Genomic DNA, 23664 nt, shown 5'->3' on the forward strand with positions numbered 1-23664 from the left:
ATGGATTGTACACCAGGCAGCTTAAGCACCAAGGGTCTATGGACTGTTTTCCATGCCGTTAGGCACAGGAGTTATGAATAAATAGGGTGTAGTATTGTTTTTTGCAGGTACTCCACAGTCTGCTAGTGAGATTGATAGGTAAACTGATACAGTAGTGGTATAGTGCAGAGTATATTTAAAAAAACTTGGAGACAAGAGAAGTATTTTATGTAGTCTTTTGGGGATGAGGGCCCATTGAAGCTCTTTGAAAATTTCCCTTTAAGTTTTATAGCTCATAAATTAAATGAATAAAATGCTATATACGAATAGAAGAACTCAACTTGAACATGAAGAGAACTTTAAAATGAAACTTAGTCTCCAAACAGTTTTTTACTTTTTAAAAGCAACTCTTCAGAGACAGTTCTTTTCAACTTTGTGATTTAAATTAAGAAAAAAAAAATGTGTGTGTATGTGCATGCATGTGTGTGTGTGTTTGTGTGTGTGTACACCTACAGGCACACATGAACAATAGTAGAAGTGTGAAGGTCAGAGAACAACTTTTGAGAGTCTGTTTCTGTCATTCTATGTTGGGTTCTAGAGACCATGCTCAAACCGTCTGGCTTGCTTAGCAAGAGCTTCGACTCACTGAGCCACTGGCTGTTTAACTTACTCTAGTATTATTTGGATATGGTGGCTCATGTCTATAATGCTAGCACTTGGCAGGGGTTAGGTGGGGTTGGGCTAAGACAGAATTGTAAGTTAGAGGCTAGCCTGGACTACATAGTGAATCCCTGCATCAAAGTTAAAGGGCTGGCAAGATGAATCAATTAGTAAGGGGACTGGCCAGTGCCAGGTTTGACAAGCTTAGTTTCATCCCCAGAATCCACAGGTAACCTTAAATATTGTTATATTTACTAGACTTATGTTTATGTTGGCCCTTTTTTGTCCTCGAGCAGAGTACTCCAAAGACATTTTGGAGTCCCTGACATCCTGTCAGGGTTCCTCCATACCTGCAAAAGGCAGGGTTTTTCACGTATGTCATTCAAAAGAGGCTCTTGCAGCATATTGCTGTACACCAAGCACAGGATTAAAGACTTTTCTTGTCTCCTGCTAAACAGCACTAAAGAGAATTACAAAATGTAAAGCAGTGCTATTCTTTAACTTCATTTTGTTTTAGAAATTACAGTTTTTTGTGAAAGTGTGTTTCTGTCCTTGACTAAGTTGTTAGGTACAGTGCTTGATGTGTAAGCGTAAATCCTGAGTTAAGATCTCAGCATCCATGAATAAAGAAACCTCTCATCCTACTGCTCTGGAAGTGAAGACACATATATCATATCTCTGAGATTGTTGGCAGCTAGTTTTGCCTAATTGGTACGCTCTAGATTTGGTAAGGGACCCTGTCTTTAAAAATACGATAAAATAGGGGCCTGGGGAGGTGGCTCAGAGGTTAAGAGTGCTGGCCACTCTTGTAGAGGTCCTGAGTTCAACTCCCAGCAACCACATGGTGGCTCATAACCATTTATAATGCGATCCATTGCTCTCTTCTGACATGCAGGTAGAACACTGGATTCAAATAAACAAATCTTCAAAAATAAAACTAAGATAAAATAAAAAGGTAGTACTTGATGGAGGAAGGTGCCAGCCAGTTAATATCCACATATTCATAGACAAGTGTACCTTCCTACACATTGTTCTTTATGCCAGCATCTCATGGTTATTAATACTATTCCTGTTATTTTCAAATTGACAATAGATATTAAAAATATCTTTAAATTTTTCACACATAACCAGGATTTCCTAGAGAAGACCTGCCAGGATAGGGGGCTGGCATCTTTATCCTGCAGCTTTAGAAGGACATTATTAGTGTAAATGCTGTTCTGCTGCATTGGTGCTGGGCAGCAGTAAGCTAATACTTTAGTGGCTGGTGCTGTGTCAGCCACTCTGCAGAGTGTTCTGTGTATTTGAAGGATTTTTTCAGCTTGTACAAGCTGAAGCACAGAAGGCTGTTTTGTTTAGAAAACTAACTAGGTTTTAAATTAATCTGTTGACTGAAGTGCCCTTGCTCCTCATACCTGAGCACACTCCCTTTTAATGAACAGTCTCTTGACTGTTAAATTGACTGTCATTAAATTGACTGTCTCTCAAATGTATGAACAATACACCTGTTTGCTTCTTTTCCTATAGGAATGTAGGTCTAGTCCTTATCACAAAAGAACTTTTAGCTCTGTCACTATAATTACTCATCAAATGTTTCTGTGTGCTCATTACTATAAAATTATTTCAGTCTGATGAATTCTAATTGTAGTAATTTTATTTACAGTTTATCCCAATGCCAGTTCTGTATGGTGTTTTCCTTTATATGGGAGTTTCATCATTGAAAGGAATTCAGGCAAGTATTTAACAATGGAACAATGTAAAATTGCAGAAGTTGTACTTGTGACTATTTTCTGTCTTTTTGCATCAAATCCACATTTACTGTTCACTGCTCATTTTATGCTTTTACCCCAAAAGAATGAAGTGATTAATTCACCAACTTAAACCCAATGAAAGGGTTTAAGGTCACATACCTGCTCAATGAAGACTAGTATAGTAAGGGAAAGATGAAAGGGTCAGAATGGAAAGACTTTTTCTCTGATGTGGAAAACAACACATTCAGCGCTGAGAAGGGGTAATTAATTTCTTATAAAAGTGTATGTTACAATGAGGCTTATTATGTAAATTGTTTTCTGTAATCCTTAAAATGATGACTGATGGAGGAGATGAGGAATTCTTGTTTTATAAAGTAGGATGTTAAGGCAGTGTGGGTATCAGCAGAGGTTATATGGTAAGGAACCCAGAACCAGTGCTTCCTGCACTTTGTGGCAACAGTCCACTAAAATTTACTCAGGTACAAGCCTGAATAGAAAATGTTTATATTAGCACAGTGATCCCCACAGTGGCCACCTCACCTCATAAAAACTGCTGTCCAGTCACTCATTGGTGTAAAGGTAGCTATCAGCAAGTCCCAAAGCCAGCATGTCTCCTGTCTTAGTTAGGGCTACTATTCCTGTGAAGAGCCATATGACCATGGCAACTCTTATAAAGTAAACATGTAATTGGGGGTGGCTTACAGTTTCAGGGGCTTAGTCCATTATCTATCTGATGGTGAGCTAGCATGGTGGGGAGCAGGCAGATATGTGCCAGAGAGGTAGATGACAGCTCTACATTTTGTTCTTCAGACAGCAGAAGTGACTGCCACACTAGGCCTAGCTTCAGCATCAGACCTCAGTGGCCACTCCCAAGTGACACACCTCTTCCAGCAAGGCCATACCTCCTAATAGTGTCCTATGGGCCTTCTGAGTGTTCAAGAGACATTTTTATTCAAACTACCACATTCTTTTTCCTGGTCGCCATAAACATGTAGCCACATTATAATGCTAAATGCATTTAGTCCAACTTTAAAGTCCCTATTTTCTCTATTAGTCTCAAACTTGTTTAAAAGTCCAAAGTTAAAAATCTGCCTACAACTCATTTAATCTTTTAACTGTGATCTGTAAAATCAAAATGAAAGAACAGATCACATACTTTCAATATACAGTGGCACAGGATATACATTATCATTCCCAAAGTGAGCATAGTAAGGAAATACTGGAACAAAGAAGGCCAAAAAGCAGCCTGGCGAACTCCAGACTGCGTCTTCATGTTTGATGTCAAAGTGCCCCCCAGATCTCCAACTCCTTTCAGCTTTGTTGACTGAAACACACTTCTCTCTGTTAGGCTGGTTCTATCTTCTGTTAGACGCTCTCCTCCACAGGTATCCCACGGCTCTGGCATCTTCAACATTTTGGGGTCTCAAGGCAAACCAGGCTTCACCTTCACAGCTTCACACAGTGCCTGTAGGCCTCTTCGCAGGGACATTCCTGACACATGCCAGGCCTCATTAGTCTTGGAGGGAGATTCTATAACCCCCTTTTTCTATTCGTGACTTTAAAGCCAGAATCACATGGCCGAAACTGCAGAGTTTCTCTCTTCACTGGGACTGGAAGATGGTCCTCTCGCTCAATTACGTCTTTACCAACTCTGCTTTTGATGGTTTGCTTTACTGCGTAAGCTTGGCTCTCCTGAAACTCATAGAGCAGCTTGACCATGAACACTGAAATCTGCTTGTCTCTGCTTTCCCAGTCTGGGATTAAAGGCTGTGTTCCACTGTTCCTGGCTCTATGTTTTCCTCTAATTGCTTTTCACAAGTTGGAACCTTAGCAGTGTGGGTTCTTACCCTGATGTCACCGCTCCCTTTATTCCATTTAAGTCAGGCTCTTTAATCTTTTTATCTCCTTGAGCACAGGACTTATCTCCATTCCAATTTTCTTTTCTCCTCAAATTGTACATTTTGTATTTTTACTTGCTCAGTTTTCTTCTTTTATAAAAATGCACAATCTTGTCCACAGCCATTAATAACCAAGCAACGTAGTCAATACTAGGCTGTCTGGAAATGTCCTCTGCCAAAGTTGTTAATCCATAACGTCTTCAGTTTAGCCTCTGGCAGATATTTTGGCCAAGGACAAAAAGCAGCCACATGCCTAACAAAATACCACAAGAATAGTTGCTGCAGCACGCACTAAAGTGGGCTAGCTGCCCAGGCTCAGACTTAAGTAGTTCCTGCCTTTCTCATTAGTGGTAGAATTAAAGGTGTATATCAGCATTGATTTTTTTCCTTTGATTTTTCTTTCTCTTTAGATCCAGAAATTCTTTCTCAAAACATTCTTCTGTACTATCAGAACATGTCCAAGAACTTACAGTTTCATTTAACACATACACACAAAACCCTAAAAATTATAATTTCCTAAATAGAGAAATTGTTTTTTGTTGATAAGTTCTTTTCTGTTCCTTCATTTCATGTGTAGTTTTTTGACCGTATCAAATTATTTGGGATGCCTGCCAAGCATCAGCCGGACCTAATCTACCTCCGCTACGTCCCCCTGTGGAAGGTGCACGTGTTCACTGTCGTCCAGCTGACCTGCCTCGTCCTTCTGTGGGTGATCAAAGCCTCTGCTGCTGCAGTAGTTTTTCCCATGATGGTGAATTTTTTTATTTTGTTACTAATTTATAATGGAATTGTTATTTTCATGTTAACAGTTTAAAAATTATAATTGATCTTGAGGAACGAAATGCCTCTTTTAAGTATCTTAATTATTTTAAAATGTTGATCAACTTCCAGCTATAAACTAGTACTTTGCATTCTGAGTAGTGTCATATTCTAAAGTTGTTTATTAGTTTTTACTCCTTGGGCTATAGAGCTCTGCCTTTATAGTTCTATGTAACTCCAGAATTGGGGACATGCATAGAACAAATTTGATAGGCAGGTGCATAAAGCAAAGCAACTAAAACATCATGACTTTGAAGTGGGATTCTGCAATATATTTTTCTAAAAATTGACAGATCTAGAAGTTAAACATAAGTTTTAAAAACTTATGAAGGCCATAGAGGATTTTAATAAGTCACACTCACTATACCTCATTACGTCATCATTCAGTATTATTATTTTTGCAAATAGGTAGTATTATGCAAATAGGTCGTATTTGTCATTTTATGGGTACTATGCAAAAACTAATTATTAATTTATCCACAAAAGTCATGAAAAGACTCATTTATTAAGACTAGTTGAGCAATACTTCCTGATTACAGGTAAATTACATTTCAGTGTGAAGCTTTTAAGGTAATGTTACAGATTTGGAAATTAAACCCTATGTAAATGTCATGTTAAAGAATCCAGTGGACTTAAGGAAAGACCATCATAACAATATGTTTTTAAAGCTTTTAGTACAGCTAGGATTGTGTACTCAAAGAAAGTTGTGCACCACACATAGGCATTATTTTCCAAGAAGGCAAAATAAATGCAGCAAAATCAGTAGTGGCCCAGTTTTTACCTAGTTGGGTAAAAGAAAATGAGAGAATAAGTTACTTCTGTAAGCACAAGAAGAAGAAGAAAGATGTAGCCACAGATGCACACGAGACCCAAATGGATTAAATTCACTGGACATCTAGAGCACAAGGGTCAATAAGTATTTTTTTGTAAAGATCTAGATAGTAAATATTTTAGGCTTTGTGGGTCAGGAGAATATTCTATAGTACTTAAGTAATACAAGGGAGAAGTACATTTCTATAATTTCTTAGTGGGAAGATTAAAGAAATATTTTTACTTTTTTTTTAATGCAGGACTATTATATTAAAGAATGACATTCTCTTACTGAGGGAACATTTCACTTAGTTCAGGTTCTAGATCATACTGCATTTATTATCAAAGTTGGAAGTGTTACTCAGTAGTACTATTGCCTAGAATGTGCAAAGACTGGGTTTGATTCTTGCCACTGAAATAAAGAAGGAAAACAAACCTTTATTCTCAGAATTATTCTAAAAGTTGTTTATAAAAACCATTTCTAGTCCATGAGCTCTGCAAAAATGGCTGGTGGCCCAGGTTTGGCTTGGGAACTATGAGTGGCCACCTCTTGATCTATAGGAAGGGGGGTTATTATTGTACTGTGTATGCATTTTCTCAAGTAGTCCAAGCAGAAAGGTTGAACCAGGGCATAGCCTATGTTCAAGAAGAGACTAGGAAAGCAGCTGAGAATAGCAGGCTCTGATTGATGAACATTAAAAGATCGGATAGTGATCGTGATTCTAGGACCAAGGAAAAGCTGGAAGTTTTTTAAATCAGGAAACACTAGTAAGATCTCAGTACCAAAACCTAATGAAGTTGTGAAAGATCTATGGTGTTTTTATATGATTAAGTACAATCAACTTAAAATGCTAGCATATAAGATTAGAGTCTCACAGCAGTGTGATGCAGCCATGATCATTCAGGCCTTTACAGCCATTGAAGCAGGACATTCTCCCCAAGCATGGTTGGATACCATAAAAAGCTAAAATGATACGCTCAGGATGCGAGGCTAAGCACTGCACTCAGGGTCAGCCGCTTTCGACCCAGAGAAGAGCATGTCTGATTGCATGCGGGTTGATGCCCCAGGTCCCGCCTCTGAGAAAAAGGTATCGGACGGGTCTGATGCTCTTTGGGTAGATGACACCTAAAAGAACATCAATATAAAGTCCCAATTTATTTCTAGTATCAGAGATCAGACCTCTACTCTTGCCTGATGCGTCTAAAACAAAAAGGGGGAACTGTAGAGAGCTGCGGAATGCTATGCCTTAAAGATGGAGCTGGTTTCCGCCTTCCACCTTCCCGATGGTGAGTGCTCTCTGTCACAAACAACTCCACATTTGGCTAAGGCTGAGGATCTGGCTTGCTTCCATGTATGTGGACCTATCTGCATTGCCCACGTGGCACGCCTGGGTTGGCTACCCAGAGGCTATTTAAGCTGTGGGCTGGCTTTCCCCAGGGTCTGAGGATTGTTCAAGGTTCCTGAATAAACTGCATTGAAAAAAAAAATGCTAGCATATAAGCTCAACATTATTATTTCTTAGCATCATATATCATAATAAAGCAGATAATGATACTTCAGTATCTAAAAGAATTATCCTTTTCAACCTTTTAATTAGAATCAAATGGAAAAAGACTAAAGAACCTTACTGGTAACAGTTGTATTTGAGTATCTGGATAGGAACACATCAGCATTAGATCGTATCTGCCTCAGTAGTAGTGGTAATCATGGAAAGTTAAAATCTTTCAGTAGTGGCTAAACTCCAGAAAATGTTTAAGGGTAGACTGAAATAAAAGAATTAAAAAGGTTTTTGTTTTGTTTTGTTTTAGGGGAAAAAAAGATTTGTAATACTACCTTATGTCAATTTCTTTACAACTTTTTTAATCAAGATTTACAATCTTTTGTCTTAAAAAACCACAAAAATTTTTATGCACAAATTCTAAAGACTAAAATTGTGAACTGAGGGTATAGCGCAGGATCGCTCTCTGAAGTCTGCAGGGAGCCCCTCCTCTGTCTTCCTAGCTGCTTGTCAGGTTTCCTTATTCTATAGCAGAGTAGCAACAGTCTGAATTGTCCCAACGTCTCCTTCCTGTGACTCTGTTCGTACATGGCATGACCATTTTATAAATATGCCAGGCAAAGTATTTGAGGAGACCACCCCACCCTGTCAAACTTAATTATTTTAACTATGTCTGCAAAAACCCTATTTCCAAGTATGGAAATACCCAGGGTTGCAGCTTCAACTTGTGTTTAATAGGGGATGGAATTGAACTCAAAGCAGTATTAGGAGTTCATAAAGCCCTAACAATAGATGGCAATGAAGTTTGGTATTATAAAATTCTCCATTCTTTGAAGTAGCTTATAGGTAGGATGTAGTGCTAAGCATGAATTTTACTAGTTTTATTTGAAATGTGTGTTTCAGGGTGGAGATGGTATTGTTGTGAAACAGCACAATAATTTTAAAAATTAGAGAAATGTTATATTTTAAAAACATGGTTGGCGAGAGTGTATCTTGTGAGTATGGGTTACATGTACATAATTGTCATGCATTTCAAACTGTACAAATATTTTTTATTATATATATATATACACACATTGTGTTTTTGTTAAAAATCAAGACTTACAAGCTACAGAAAATAAGAAATCAGATAAGTATAATTAGGAATGGAATTTTTCTGTCTACTTAATTTTTTTGTGCTCATATCATACTGTCTGGACAACCAAATGTTTGAAAACTACTTTTAGGTCCACACAATATGGAAAAGGTATAGCAATGAGTAAGGAGACCAGAGAAATAGACTGATGAGGCTGGAGATTTGTCCTGATATGTAACTGTATTGCAGTGGGAATACCATGGACAGATTATGTCATGAAAGGTGGTCATTTTGTTCACCAGAAAGTTTAATATATGGTGTTAAGAATTAAGTACCTGCTATGTAATATCTTATTAAAAACTAAATGGACTCAAATTTTAAGAGGTTGAATGAAGTTGTAGTAGGAATGTTGTATAATTTTTATCTTCATCCCAGTGGTTCAAAGAGAACTTCTAGAGAAGATGGGAAAACCTTCTGTTAAAAGAAGGATAAAAATACCTTATTCATGGTGTATTTTTATGATAGGAGGTATTTTATTTTAATATTTATTTTTTTTAATATTAGTTACAGTTTGCTAACTTTGTATCCCTGCTGTATCCCACTCCCTCTTTCCCTCCCAATCCCATCCTCCCACCCTCATCTCCTCCCTGCCCTTTTCCAAGTCCACTGGTAAGGGAGAACCTCCTCCCCTTCCATCTGATACTGGTTTATCAGGTGTCTTCAGGACTAGCTACAAAGTCCTCCTCTCTGGCCTATCGAGGCTGCTTCTCCTGAGGGGGGTGGGGGTGGGTATCAAAGAGTCCGCCATCGAGTTCATGTCAGAAACAGTCCCTATTCCCCTTATGAGGGTACCCACTTGGATACTGAGCTACCAACAGCTACATCTGAGCAGGGGCTCTAGGTTGGATCCATACATGGTCCTTGTTTGTAGAAACAGTCTCATAAAAGACCCCTATGCGTAGATATATTTGGTCCTTGTGGAACTCCTGTGCTCTCCAGGTCGTATTAACTCCCCCCCCCCTTTTTTTGGTTCCCTGCATTCTGCCAAAGGTTTGGTTATGAGTCTTAATATCTGTTTTGATACACTGCTAGGTAGAGTCTTTTAGAGGCCCACTGTGGTAGGCTCCTGTCCTCTTACTTGTTTGCTCCTACATTCAATGTCCATCCCATTTGTCTTTCTAAGTGAGGATTGATCATCGTACCCTGGGTCCTCTTTCTTGTTTATCTTCTTTAGGTGGATAGATTCAGTATATTTATCCTATCTTACAGGACTATGTAAGTGAGTATATACCATGTGTGTCTTTCTGCTTTTGGGATACCTCACTCAGGATGATCATTTCTAGGTCCCACCATTTGCCTGCAAATTTCATGATTTCCTCGTTTTTAATTGCTGAGTAGTATTCCACTATGTAAAAGTACCACAATTTCTGTATCCATTCCTCAACCGAGGGACATCTGGGTTGTTTCCAGGTTCTGGCTATTACGAATAAAGCTGCTACAAACATGGTTGAGCAAATGTCCTTGTTGTGTATTTGAGCCTCTTTTGGATATATGCCTAGGAATGGTATAGCTGGATCTTGAGGAAGCACTATTCCTAATTGTCTGAGAAAGCACCAGATTGATTTCTAAAGTGGTTGTATAAGTTTACATTCCCACCAGCAATGCAGAAGGGTTCCCCTTTCTCCACAACCTCTCCAGCATGTGTTGTCACTTGAGTTTTTGATCTTAGCCAATCTAATGGGTGTCAGGTGAAATCTCAGGATCGTTTTGATTTGCATCTCTCTGATGGCTAAGGATGTATTTCTTTAAGTGTTTCTCTGCCATTCTGTATTCCTCTACTGAGAATTCTCTGTTTAGCTCTGTACCCCATTTTTTAGTTGGATTGTTTGATTTGCTGCTTTTTAACTTCTTTAGTTCTTTAAATATTCTGGATATCAGCCCTCTGTCAGATATAAGGTTGGTGAAGAACCTTTCCCAGTCTGTAGGCTATCGTTTTGTTTTGATGACTATGTCCTTTGCTTTACAAAAGCTTTTCAGCTTCATAAAGTCGCATTTATCAATTGTTGCTCTTAGAGCCTGTGCTGTTGGTGTTCTGTTCAGGAAGTTGTCTACTGTGCCAATGAGTTCCAATGTCTTACCCACTTTTTCTTCTAACTGATTTAGTGTCTCTGGTTTTATGTTGATATCTTTGATCCACTTGGACTTTAGTTTTGTGCAGGGTGATAAGTATGGATCTATTTTCATTTTTCTGCATGTAGACATCCAGTTGGACCAGCATCATTTGTTGAAGATGCTGTCTTTTTTCCACTGAATGGTTTTGGCTGATAGGAGGTATTTTAAACTGAGTTGTAGAGTTGTATTATAAACCAGGAGAAAATATTTGTAACGCACTACACAGCTTTCTGTCTACACTAAGTAGCACTCTAAAAAGTTCATGAACAAGTTTTAAAGTGAGGGAAGCAAGTAAAAGATGGACATAGCAAGAATGAGTAAAGGAGAGCCACTCAGCCTGTGCAAGCATGCACATCTACAGGCCATCACAGAAAGCAGTTCACGTGCGCCCTTCTCACTGAGAAACTAGCGCTCAGGCCTGAGAACAGACTTTCTAATGCAAGGTCCGAGAGGTCCAAAGCTGTTTTATGATAGGTACTTACACAATGTAAATCTCTTTTGAGAGGGACAGAATGACTTCCTTTTTTTATTGTGTTCCTTTGTGGTATACACAATTGGAAGATAAAATAAAGAACTCTGTCCCTTTCCTGTAAATGTGAACTAAGTTTAGGGGAGTGAAAGGGGGTTTCTAATTTTTAAACAAAATGGCTGCAGCAGTTCCTGTTGTATATAAGCTTTAGTAGACATTTCCTCTCCCTTTTCAATGTATGTATTTTCTGTCTCTCCCATCTTCTTCAGGTGCTTGCACTAGTCTTTGTGCGCAAGCTCATGGATCTGTGTTTCACAAAGAGAGAACTCAGTTGGCTTGATGATCTCATGCCAGAAAGTAAGAAGAAGAAAGAAGATGACAAAAAGAAAAAAGAGAAAGAGGTAAAAAGGAATTCTTTGGCTTAATGATGTGTACTATTTAGCAAATACTGTTACCATCCTCAAGGGACCTTATGAAGCTCGAGTGCAGCTAAGTATTCCATTTTACTGAAATGAGGCAAAGAGGTAGGTAGTGTTACCCAAACACTGCTTCTTATCCATTTCTCCCATCTTGCCCCTTTGTAGATCTCATGTGGGAATACTTAAAAAACTACACAGTCTGTGAACTGAAAGAAATGTAAGAATTAGATGTACTTTTAGCAGTACTAAAATATCACATAATAATTTTGTCTGATTTAACCTTAAATCCACTGAGTGTGTTAATGTTTTGCACAATAACAGTATTTCATTGGTCTGACATATCTACCAATGAAGTTTAGATGTGTTTTAGAGTCTACTAGGGGCTGGGGAGATGGTTTATCAGGTAAAAGCATTTGCTATACAAGCATGAGGACCTGAGTTCCCTTTCCTTGGCACCATTTAAACAGCTGGGTGTGTCTGTTTGTATCTGCAATCACTGCCCCCTGGAGAGGAAGGGCCTTCTAGATAGTCTGGTTCAGATTCAGTGAGAGAGCACATCTGTATCAAAACAATAAACTGTGATGGCCCAGGACACCAGTGACCTCTGTTCTCTATGGTACACACAGAAACACACATTCAAGTAAAAAAAAAAAAAAAAAAACAACATAATCAAGCATAAGTCCCTCGATTTTGTTTTATGTTTTTTTTTAAACTACAGTTGTGCTATTACTGAGTAGGAAGTAGAAATTGAACATTGGTTTTCTTGTTGTTGTTGTTTGTTTGTTTGTTTGTAGTACTTTCCTCAAAATTCCTGTCTTAGTTAGGGATCCTATTGCTGTGATTAAACACCACGACCAAAAGCAACTTGAGGAGGAAAGGGCTTATTTCATTCATGTTATTATCAAAAGCAGTGAGGGCAGAAACCTGGAGGCAGGAGTTCATGCAGAGGCTGTGGAGGAGTGCTGGTTACCAGTTCCCACTCACAGAGGACTGGGCCTTTCCCATCAGTCACTAACTAAGAAAGTGCCCTTCAAACCTGCCTACAGCTGGATTTTTATAATGGTGTTTTCTCAGTTGAAGCTCCCTCCTCTTAGAATTCTAGCTTGTATCAAGGTGACATAATTCTTATTCAGAATTTTGTTTTAAAATCAGGTGAGAGTGATATGCAGTTTTGTTTGTTTTGTTTTTAAGGTGGTCCTTCCTATATAGCTGAGGCTGGCCTAGAACTTGTGGCCATTCTGCTTCAGCATTCCCTACTCTGAGTGCTTGGGATACATTTGTGCACTACCATACCTGGCTACGTATTTTTGTTGTTGTCGTTTGTTTGTTTGTCTGCTTTTGAGACAGTGTTTCTCTGTGTAGCCTTGGTTGTCCTAGGCTTACTTCTTTATAGATCAAGAGGCCTCACAGAGATCTGCCTCCCTGTGTTCTGGGATTAAAGATAGGTGCCACCATGCCCGGCTCTGGATACTCATTTTAAGTGTCATGGTCTTACATATTTAATATAGATAGGAAAAGAGTATACATCTCAACCAGAATTGTAACTAGGATAGTCACTGTAATTATTTGAATGAGGTTCTAATTTTAAAATAGAGTTTTGATTTCCTAAATAGTGAGTGCATAAAGATGTAAGCTATTGGTGATTTTTCTTCATGTAGAATATTACTTATTTGCAAAATATATAAAATAAGCAGGTCAGATTACTTGCTTTTTTGTTTGTTGTTTATTATATTATTTTTATTCTTTACAGTTTATCCACTTTGTATCCCAGTTGTTGCCCTTTCCCTCCTATCCTCCTAGTCCCACCCTCCTATTTCCTCTGCTATCTCTCTTCCCTATTCTACTGATAGAGGAAGTCCTTCTCCCCTAGGACTGTCTGAACCTAGCCTATCAGGTCCCATGATGACTGCTTTGAGCCTCTTCCTCTTTGGCTGGCTAAGTCTCTCCACAGGGAGACTTGATCAAGGACCAGGCAACTGAGTTCATGTCTCTTCTCCCCTTATGAGGGAACCCACATGGAGGCTGAGCTGTCTATGGGCTACATCTGAGCAAAAGGGTCTAGGTCCTCTCCATGCATGGTCCTTAGTTGGTGCATTAGTCTCTGTAGTGCCCCCTGGGCCTTGTTTTTTGTTGTTGTTTTGTTTTGTTTTGTTTTGTTTTGTTTTTTGGCTTTGTTGGTCTCTTTGTGGAGCTCCTATCCCCTCCAGGTCCTTTCATATCCCCCTTCTTCCATAAGACTCCCCACTCTCTGTCTAAAGTTTGTTTGTGAGTCTCTGCATCTACTTTGATCCCCTGCTGGTTGGAGTCATTTAGAGGACATCTGTGTTAGGCTCTCAGCCTGTTCCCTCTTGTCTACCGCTTCTGTTGTCTATCCTGTTCTCCCTTCTGAATGAGAAGTAGAAGCAGAAGACACTCATGGTGTATACTCACTTATAAGTGGATATTAGCTGTATAATATAGGATAAACATACTAAAATCTACAGGCCTAAAGAAGCTAAACAACAAGGAGGATCCTAGGAAAGATTGCTTGCTTTTTTTTTTTTCTGTTGGTTCAGAAACATATAAATTTAAAGAACAAATGTAAAAAATGTATTTTTAAAGCCCTGGGATCTATTTTCTCGTGTGGATTTTCTCAAGAATTCTGCTCCTTGTATCAAGCCTATAGTCTCCATTGTCAGATTCACCTTCTGGATCAGAATAGCTGATAAACTCCAGATATCACCGCTAGAACAGAAGCAGTAGGAAGAGAATAGAGAAGCAAAAATGAATATCTTGCTTTGGGAAACTTTCTAAAACTTTTATTCAGTAAGTTGCTTGTACAAGGTCTCCCCACTGACTTGCAAAGAATGCTGGGAAATTAGTGTAGCAGTTTTAAATATGGATGCATCATCACTTGGAAATGGTGGGGTTTCCGGTAATAGGGAGATGAGTTTGAGTACTCTCTTCCCTATTCTTCTTTGTGTCTTTCTCTATTACTAATGGGTCAAAATTTTAGTTGATGTTTTTTATTCAGCGAGTTCTTCGTCTAGGATGATGAACTTGAAGGAACATTTTCAGTTTCAGAGATGCCTTTTTATTACCACTGGAGGGACTGCCACTGGCACAAGTTATATTTGGACTTGAAAAAGTCTTGTGTTCACAGATTTTCTCCTAAGAAAGTATGTTTTGTCATTGTTCTGAGGTTGAGAAATTGTGCCTTACATAGACGAGCACTCTGCACTGTGATGAGACATCAGATTTCAGTTTTATCTCCTTTGCTGTATATGTATGGTAACTAGTATTCAGACGTAGGTCAGACTGTTTTTAGACAGCATTGGTTATTCATTTTCAGAAATAAATTTTTTGCAAGTAGTTCTTTTAATTTCATGCTGTAAGTATGTGTGTTCATATTACCAAAAGAAGTTTTCAGTTAGGACAGTTACATTGTTTAAATAATGCTGTCAGTTTGGCTTTCCGCGTCTTTAAGGTATTTTTGGTAACAAACCCTCCTGGGGCTATTTTAGAGGAAGTAATTTCTTCATGTCTGTGCTCTCAAGGAAGCTGAGCGGATGCTTCAGGGTGACGCGGGCACCGTGCATCTTCCATTCGAAAGAGGGAGCCTCCTACAGATTCCAGTTCAAACCCTAAAATATAGGTAAGATACAGCTTTAGGTTTTACACACTGCGTCTTTTTTTTTTTTTTTTACATGTGTCAAGTGTACAGATAAAGCATGTAATATTTCTTTGAAATAATGGTGAGTAGATATTTCTGCAGGGTAAACACAGTGGCAGGTTAGAAGGCTCACCATTTTCAACGTGAAATCTTTTCCCAGGCTTTGCCTTCACTTTATCCTCCCACTCTGCAGTCTTAATGGTGTGTGTTGATTGTTTAGGCAGGATTTTGCTGTGTAGCCCTGATTGGCTTGGAACTCACTGTGTGGAGCAGTTGGGCCTTCAATTCACAAGAGATCTGTTTGTCTCTACTTTCAGAGTGCTGGGATTAAGGGTGTGCGTTGCCGTGCCCAGCTGCAGTATTAACTAAAAAATTATGATATAAAGTATGAACAGAGATGGAATTTTTGTAAAGAACTGGTATTAGTCACTTAAAACATGACTGCTCTTACACTGCTGTTTTACTGTGATCTAATTTCTTCTTTTTGTAGTGTCTGGCATTGAACCTGGGGCTCTGTGCATGCTTGGCAGACCATCGCCCACCAGCTATTTTTACTTTGGGTTACTATTGCTATGAGCAAACACTATGACCAAAAGCAACTTGGGGAGGGAAGGATTTATTTGCTTATTTTTTCTTATCACTGTTAAAGGTAGTCAGAGCAGGAACTCAAGCAGGGCAGGAAGCTGAAGGCAGGAGCTGATACAGAAGCCATGGAAGATTTTGGCTCATTGGCTTGTTTTCTTTGCTTATTTAGCATGCTTTCTTAGAGGCCCCAAGACCACCAGTCCAGACATGGCACCCGCCCAGGCATGGCACCATCTACAACAGGCTGAGTCCTTCTACATCAATCACTAATTTTAAAAAATGCCTCATAGGCTTGCATACAGCCTGATCTTATGGAGGTGTTGTTTCAGTTGAGGTTCCCTCCTCTCAAATGACCTTAGCTCTGTCAGGTTGGCATAATTAGCCAGCACATCTACCCACTTCCTATTATTTATTCTAAGACTGATCTCACTGAGTTGCCCACTGTTCTTAGACGGTTGTCTGCTGTGTCAGCCTCTATCTCCTGCTAGCTGTGGCTAAATGCTTTCCCCCTCATTCATGTGGCCCAGTAGGATTGTAGCTTGTCTTCATGAATTGTTTTTCTTTATGTAAAAAAGGGGGAGGCTAATAGATGTATTGCAATTTTATCTATGGAATATTCATATTTCTTGTGACCAGTAACATTGATCACATGTTATTTATGGGCATAATTATCATTAGATTCAGGCTCTCAGAAGCCATTTTGTAATATTTCATAGAAATGTCAAAAGGTTACATTTAATTTTTTTATGGAAATGGACATTATTACTATCCCTTGGTTTTGATACATCTGATGAAATAACACTGTGACACTAAAACTTGAGAATTTCTAGTGAAAAGTTAGTAGTCTTTTTTCTGTACCAATTTGCAACTTTTCAGAGCTTCATTTTCAGTTGTTTTTTTTTCCAGCATAAAAAACAAAAAAACAAAAGAATGATTTGTAAAAGAAAAAGTGTTTATGAATTTTTACTTGATGAGAGTATCAGTTGTAAGAATTTTGACTAAATCTCTATTTTAGACATCTAGACACGGTAATTGGATTTTATGTTATCTGAATGATCAGAAGGTCTGGCTGGCATACTGGTAAATCCAAATTGAATTCTGCAGTGAAGAATTAAAAGTGAATTTTGCTAATATAATCAGCCCTTCTTAGTTTTGATGTTAAGGAACATGGAGTTCTCTGTGAAGACTTTGTTTGCAGAATTCTAAGTTTATAACACTTTGTTAGATATTAGTTTAAGTGCATGCCAAATGTTTTCTCAATTTTTACGTTGATGAAAACAAAATATGTTATGATGCTAATAAAAATGACAATATTAATGCTTTTGCAAGTACTGGATACTAACCACAAAGTGTATTTGTTCTTCAGTATTGACCCATCAGTTGTTAACATATCAGATGAAATGGCCAAAACTGCCCAGTGGAAGGCACTTTCCATGAATACTGAGAATGCCAAAGTAACCAGACCTAACACGAGGTAGTTATAACTATTTATGCTTTTGTAACTGTTGCTGTTTTCACTTATATTAATTTATCTAATGTACCTAAATGTATTTCCTTGCTGGATAAAATAACTTCCCCCTTACCTTCTATCTTTTCTTCTACCTTAATTTTGTTCTGATGCGAGTTGTGATGATTGTTTTCTAACTTTTGAATTTACAGTTGCATATTTCTAAAGAGAATTTTTGCTATTTTATAATAAAAATAAATTCTGCATAGCAGCGCATATATATTTTGTGAATATATATTCATAAATTGAATATACATTCATAGTTAAAGGTTCAATTGAATATAATTGTATTAAAATGAAAGAATATATATATATATACACAGAAAGAATAATAATTACTAAAAATTAAATTAATACTACTAGGCATAATGGCTTATACTTCCAGCCCTCAGGAGGCAAAGACAGGAAGAGGGGCCCTAGTTTGAGGCTTGTGTTCAGTGTAGCCAGGTTTACATAGCAAGACCCTGCATGATAGATTATATAGCTAGAGTAAAGAAAAACAGTTGTTTTCCTGGTGTGGTTGTTTGCTTGTTTGCATATTTGTTTTATTTAGCATATCTTTTTGGGTAAGTTACACTTTTCTTCTCAAGGTAATAATTAGAAGAAATTTAGTTCATATACACACACAGAAACATACATACACACATACACATATAAGGGATTCCATTTTTATCACCATGTATCTATGTGTATATATGTATATATATGTGTGTGTATTTATAGATATGTGAATAAATACTACTCAGTTTTATAGTGGACCATGTATTGGAACTTCTTTAAGCCTTTCCTTACATTTTTTTGTTATATAACACCATTTTGGTTTTTCTTCTTTTACTTCAAGTCCTGAAGTCTCAGGTACTCATTTTGATAAAATTAGAACTTTAATTCTTATGTCAGAAGAAACAAGGTACCCTACGGGGAGTTAGTCATATTTAACAAGTATTTCCTGCAGACATGGCTTGTGGGGGGAACTTGCTGAGTGTTGGTTATTCTCTCCAGTCACTAGGTCATGAAACTCCAGGAGACCTTCTAACCTGTTCTGTTTAGCGGCTGTCTCTCTGAGCTCTACCTTGTGATAGGTGTTTACATACTCATTCCTTTTTTATTTTTTCATAAAATCTGTATTCTACTTACTCTTCATCTTTCTTTCTCTCTTCTTTCTTTCCTTCTCTCTCTTTCTTTCTATCTCTTTCTCTCTCTCTCTCTTCTCTTTCTTTCTTTTTCTTTTCTTTTGAATATTTACAACAGGGTTTTACTCTGTTCTCCTAGAACTCACTGTGTACCCTCGGCTGCCTGCCTCTGCCTTCCGATGTTGGGATTACAGGTGTGCACCACCATGCCCAACTCTTCATCGTGTATTTTATATCTTCATTCCTTGAGTTCCAGTTTTTTAAGCCCAACTATCCCTTCTTTTTACTTCTGTTTTCAGACTATAGGATTTCACAGTTCTTTAAACTTCACCTTTAATTCCTGTTCATACTCTGCCAGCACCCTTGACTCAGACCGTTAATATTGCTTTGGTGAAAATAAAGGCTATGTAGTAATATTAGTACATGTCTTTTACACTTAGCTTGTCATGTGGGTTGGCCCTCTCTTCAAAATACATAAGAGCAAATGCAACATCCCACCTTTGCTTTTGCTAAAAAAATGGCATGTTGGGAACAAGGAAGGGTTCAAACAGAGTGAGGGGGTGAATATGATCAAAAATATAATATTCATGTATGAGATTGTGGAAGAAACAAAAGCAGCAAGTTGTAAATTGGTATTAGCAAGCATCTCATAGGTATATTGTAGAGGCCTCTTGTTGACCACTTGAGAATTTAGGGTTGATTCTTTTAAAAATAATTTTTCCTCATTGTTTTTTTTTTTAAACAGCCCTGAAAAGCCTGTGAGTGTGACAATAAATTTCGAAGATGAACCATCAAAAAAATACATGGATGCTGAGACTTCATTGTAAAGTCAAACCAAAAGGAATATATAGAAATATATGCCTATCTGTATACACACACACACACACACACATACACACATATGTAATAATAGTACTACGGGGCTTTTTGAAGTAGCATTGGGCATTTCTTGTGAGCACCGTGGAGACCATATTAGTGAAGTGGTCTGGTATAAACGAGGTACATGGCTTTTACTCTTCAGATACTTATTTTTGGGGGTAAAGCCTTTTTGTTATACAGTAGAAAGATGTGGAAAACTGCATTCAATCTGTTTTTCTTAAATATCTGTTAGTGGCAATCAATCATATCAACCTTAATGGATACATACTTAGTCTGTATACTTAAAATTTTTACCTGAATTTTGAAAGATTTTTGTTTCCCTTTGGTAGTGTTTTATAGATAGAATAAGGAGTCTGCTCGTGTTGTGGGAAATGACATGTCCTGGCTTCTCTGTGGGCTCCCTTCTTGTACCTGTCCATCATACTTCACAGGTGATGAACATAGAAGTGATTATAAATTAGTGGAGACTTTCTAGGTAGGAACTTTATGGCTTAGAGGTTATTCTTGAATCAGAAAACTTCCATATCTGGGCTTCCATTTTGGTGGACAAGAAAAAAAATTATATGTGACTTTTAATTTAAGAACCACACAAGTCATAATGTTTTGAGTTTTAAAAGCTATAAAGTGCCCATCTGCTACAGTTAAATTTTTTTATCTTTGTAGCAAAGCTTTTCCATTACTCATACCTTCCTAGGAGCCCAGAGTCCCACTGTTGTTTCTCTTTGGTATTTTTTACTTAAAGTGGTCTAGTGTCAGGTTCACGTATCTCTCTGTTATGAGTAGTAATAAAGAGTCAGTACCCTTTCAAGTGGGCTTGTGAGCCATGTTTCTTTACAAGAGTTACCTTTCATTGTCTGTGCTTACTTTCTCTTTTGTATACAATGTATTTGATAGGTTATTATCCCCAATTTCCTTTTAAAATCTTTTATTTATTCTAATTGATGTGATACTTAAATATTATATGGATATTTGAAACAGTAACAAATACAGAGTAAATTGTTCCTGTTTTAGATTTTTGGTGCTCACTTGCGTTTCTGTTCATTACCTGAAAGCAGGTGACAAACTTTACATCTTTGATATAAAGCACTGCCATATTTACATTTTAAAAGGAAGTTGGGTATTTCTTGTGCAGTTCACATCAATGACATTGTTCCTGTTCTGTGTTAACATTTGGGTTTCCAGTATTTTTGAGCTGTCTTGTAAACATATAGCAAATTTATAGGCACACAGCTCTCTACAGAATAAGTAAATACGATTTCAGCTTGTGGGGCAGAATGATTGGAGCCATGAATCTCTGATAAGGCAGGAGGATAGATAACACAGGGAAACAGTGAGAAGCCCCAGTCTCCTTCAGAAACACTGAAGGTGATAGAGCAGGAAGATTAGGGTGAATGTTTTAAGGAAATTCTAATATTCTCTAGTCCTTTCAACCTAAAGTACGAAAGTTTTAAGAAATTGATCTTTAGATCAAATGAATAGAATTGCCCAAAGCAGATATTTCTGGCACATTTGATTGAAGTAGTTTTCAGTCGTTCTAAACTGTGTACCAATTAGTGTAATCCCCTCGTCTGAGGTCACATAGTAGGCTGCTCGTTCAAATAGTAGCTGGCACCATTTGGTACTATCTGAGGAATTCTGTTGGACTTCCTTAACGTGATGGGGAGTGTTGCCATGGTGCTTATGGTCATTGGTGACCTCCACTGAAGTGGTCCTTCTTCAGTCAGCATCATAGTGATTTCCAAAGTCCCCATTTGCTGCTAATTATAACCCCCACCCCCTGTGATGTATCCAAACAAGAGAATTTCCTCACACCATTTCCTTGTGTCTGGACATCAAAGGGTTAATTTATTTTACAGGAAGTGATTTTAAAATTTAAACTGAAAACTACCTGGTATCATAATTTTCCTGTGACTTATTTAATTATCTTATTATCCAGTGCCAGAAAAACAAACAAAAAACAAGACATACAGAATACTTTGTATCTAAGATGTTTTACCATGGTCTTCGTTACTAATGGCATCTGCTTTCTTTTGACTACTTGACTTACAAAATGATCTGATAAGACTACTCCACTGAAGAGCAGAGGTAATTAACTGCTGCTTTCAGGTGGTTACATTTCTTGTGCTATTTTTGAAAATAACAATCATGAATAACATTCATTGCAAGACAGCAAGAGAGATAATTTAGTATATATATTGATTTTTAAATGCTGCCTTAAATAGGTGTAAATGAGCAGTAGTAATTGCTATGTACTGATTTACCTCAAGGTGCAAAATAATTAAACTTGTACATACCCATTTACAGAGTAATTCAGAGACACAGCCCTGCACTTTCGTAGATGCCTTGATTTTCAGATGGAGCTTAGTGCTACTGAGCACCACGGCCGTGGGGCCACCTCAGGATGTTCTTCCCTCCACCGTATTTTATTTATTTATAGATGTGTGTTTACAAAGAATATAATAAAGCCTGGTGTTAACTATCTGAAAGTTACTTCCTTCTTATTGCTATTTCAATCTAAAGTAGAAGCTTTTGAGAAAACAGTAAACTAGCTTCCTGATGCTAAAGGGGGTGATTATAATATATATTTTTAATAATATTAGATATGCAAAAGTGAAGTACAAGGTCTTTAAAACATTGTGTGAATGTTTGTGTACATGTATGAAATCACTCTTAACTCTCTTAACTTTTTTAAAACTTGTGGCATACCGATGTTCAGATTTGCCAAGCTTTCTATAAGACATGTAAGATGAAATGTTTTTGTTTTTGTGTGCTAATGCATGTATTTATAAAGATTTGTTTACTGCTGGGAATCACTAACTCTTGTTTCTCCATCCACAAAGTGTTCATTTCTTCCACATACTGGAAGTTTTGGCTTGAGTGTATGAGTTTTCTGGCTTTTCTTTCACAAAGGCAGGTTCAGAATTGTACAGAAAGAAGAATGGTCTCTCACAGTATGGCATCACAACAGGGCTGCCTGGTTAGGTTCCATCAGTGTGCACAGCTCAGCAGCCCTGCATCTGCGTCCTGACAAAGTGCTCAGTGTGGAATATGTTAGCCAGTAATAGAACACTGTAATTCAAGTATGTTTATATTAAGTAACTTACATGTCTGAAATGTATTTATGTAGGTTCCATCACTATCATTTGTAGTACAAATACATGAACTGTTCATTTATTCCAACTATTTATTTATCTTTAGAAAGTAAATTTAAAGTCGAGCTGCATTCAAGTTTTAAAATAGTGTTCCAATCACAAGATGTGATCATTTTAATTGTAAAGTTTCTTTTAACTTTCTGGAAAATAAATTGTCAAATGGAATCATGTGATGATTATTTTAAATTTTTTAACATGTATGTACTTAGAGTTTAAGCCCCAGTTCTGTGGTTTTTAATCATATCTTTTTGCACATTGATTGTTTCTGTGCTATAGCTTTTCTTGTGTTCCTTTGTTTGTTTAAGATTTTTGGCTTTGTAGTAGTAAGGTGTCTTCCAGTGTTTACTTTATTAGGCTTAAATTAAAGTTGAAATTTATTGTCCATTTATATAATATTTGATACCTTGGTGTAATTTCCCAGTTACAATTTTTATGACATTTATAATTGCAATGGTATTTTCTTTTATAATAAAATCCAAAGTTAATTAAACAAATTGTAGACCTGATATTTTTCATCTATATGAAGTACAAGTCTCTACCTGAGTCTATAATGTGAACCATCCTGCCTTTCACATTTATTTCCTAATTGTTAGAGCAAACTATTTTTTTGTAGATGTTATTGAGAGTTGAAAGAGCAATAAAAGTTTACAAAGCAAGTTGTTGGCTGTTGTTTTTACTTTGCTATTAGGAAGATGACAAGTCTTTCTGTACTTGAGAGGGGCTGGGACGGAAGTGAAGTTGAGTGAATTCTGCTTCCTGCTTCCCGGGCCTTCCTGTAGAAGGCAGAAACAAGAGAAGTATAAATAAAAAGATTTTATAATGGCTAGGAAATGTTGAAGGTAAAGTTTCTTTTAAATGCTGGTCCAATTTTCCCTTCTGTTTGAAACCTAGAAACTTGTATCATGTCGTGTGTTATCATTTTAAAACTAACCTCTCTGCTCAAGGCCCATTTCTCTTTTGGATAATTTTGACTTGGATTGTTTTCTTATTCAGTGTAAGACTTTGCTCCCATTTTCCACATAGGGAGCCTTCTGGGTCTCATTGTAAATTGTAAATTGATGATTAAGACATGGGAGTGGGATGAAGAAAAATATTTATAGCTTTGCAAAAGTTGTGTTACAGTTAGGAGAGATAATTTACCCTTAACACATTTACCACATACAGGACTATTGTGACTGCTGTTTACCAGGAGGGGATTCCTCATTCATTAC

At 37.4% G+C, this 23664-nt stretch overlaps 1 protein-coding gene across 4 annotated transcripts in view; it reads left to right on the forward strand.

The window, feature by feature from the left end:
- The window catches only part of Slc4a7 (solute carrier family 4 member 7), a 101485-nt gene extending 78376 nt beyond the window's left edge, over positions 1 to 23109 (forward strand). For 3 of the 4 annotated variants that reach the window (XM_060390989.1, XM_060390985.1, XM_060390986.1), the window contains 6 exons: positions 2300 to 2368; positions 4863 to 5036; positions 11399 to 11530; positions 15085 to 15182; positions 17152 to 17259; positions 19168 to 23109. In XM_060390989.1, coding sequence (XP_060246972.1) covers positions 2300 to 2368; positions 4863 to 5036; positions 11399 to 11530; positions 15085 to 15182; positions 17152 to 17259; positions 19168 to 19249 — 663 coding nt within the window. In that variant the 3' untranslated portion in view covers positions 19250 to 23109. The remainder of the gene's footprint in view (positions 1 to 2299; positions 2369 to 4862; positions 5037 to 11398; positions 11531 to 15084; positions 15183 to 17151; positions 17260 to 19167) is intronic. The other variant, XM_060390987.1, reaches the window with a different exon arrangement.
- Positions 23110 to 23664: the final 555 nt, after the last annotated feature.

Source organism: Meriones unguiculatus, chromosome 9 (assembly GCF_030254825.1).
Source record: "Meriones unguiculatus strain TT.TT164.6M chromosome 9, Bangor_MerUng_6.1, whole genome shotgun sequence".
Lineage (NCBI taxonomy): Eukaryota > Metazoa > Chordata > Mammalia > Rodentia > Muridae > Meriones > Meriones unguiculatus.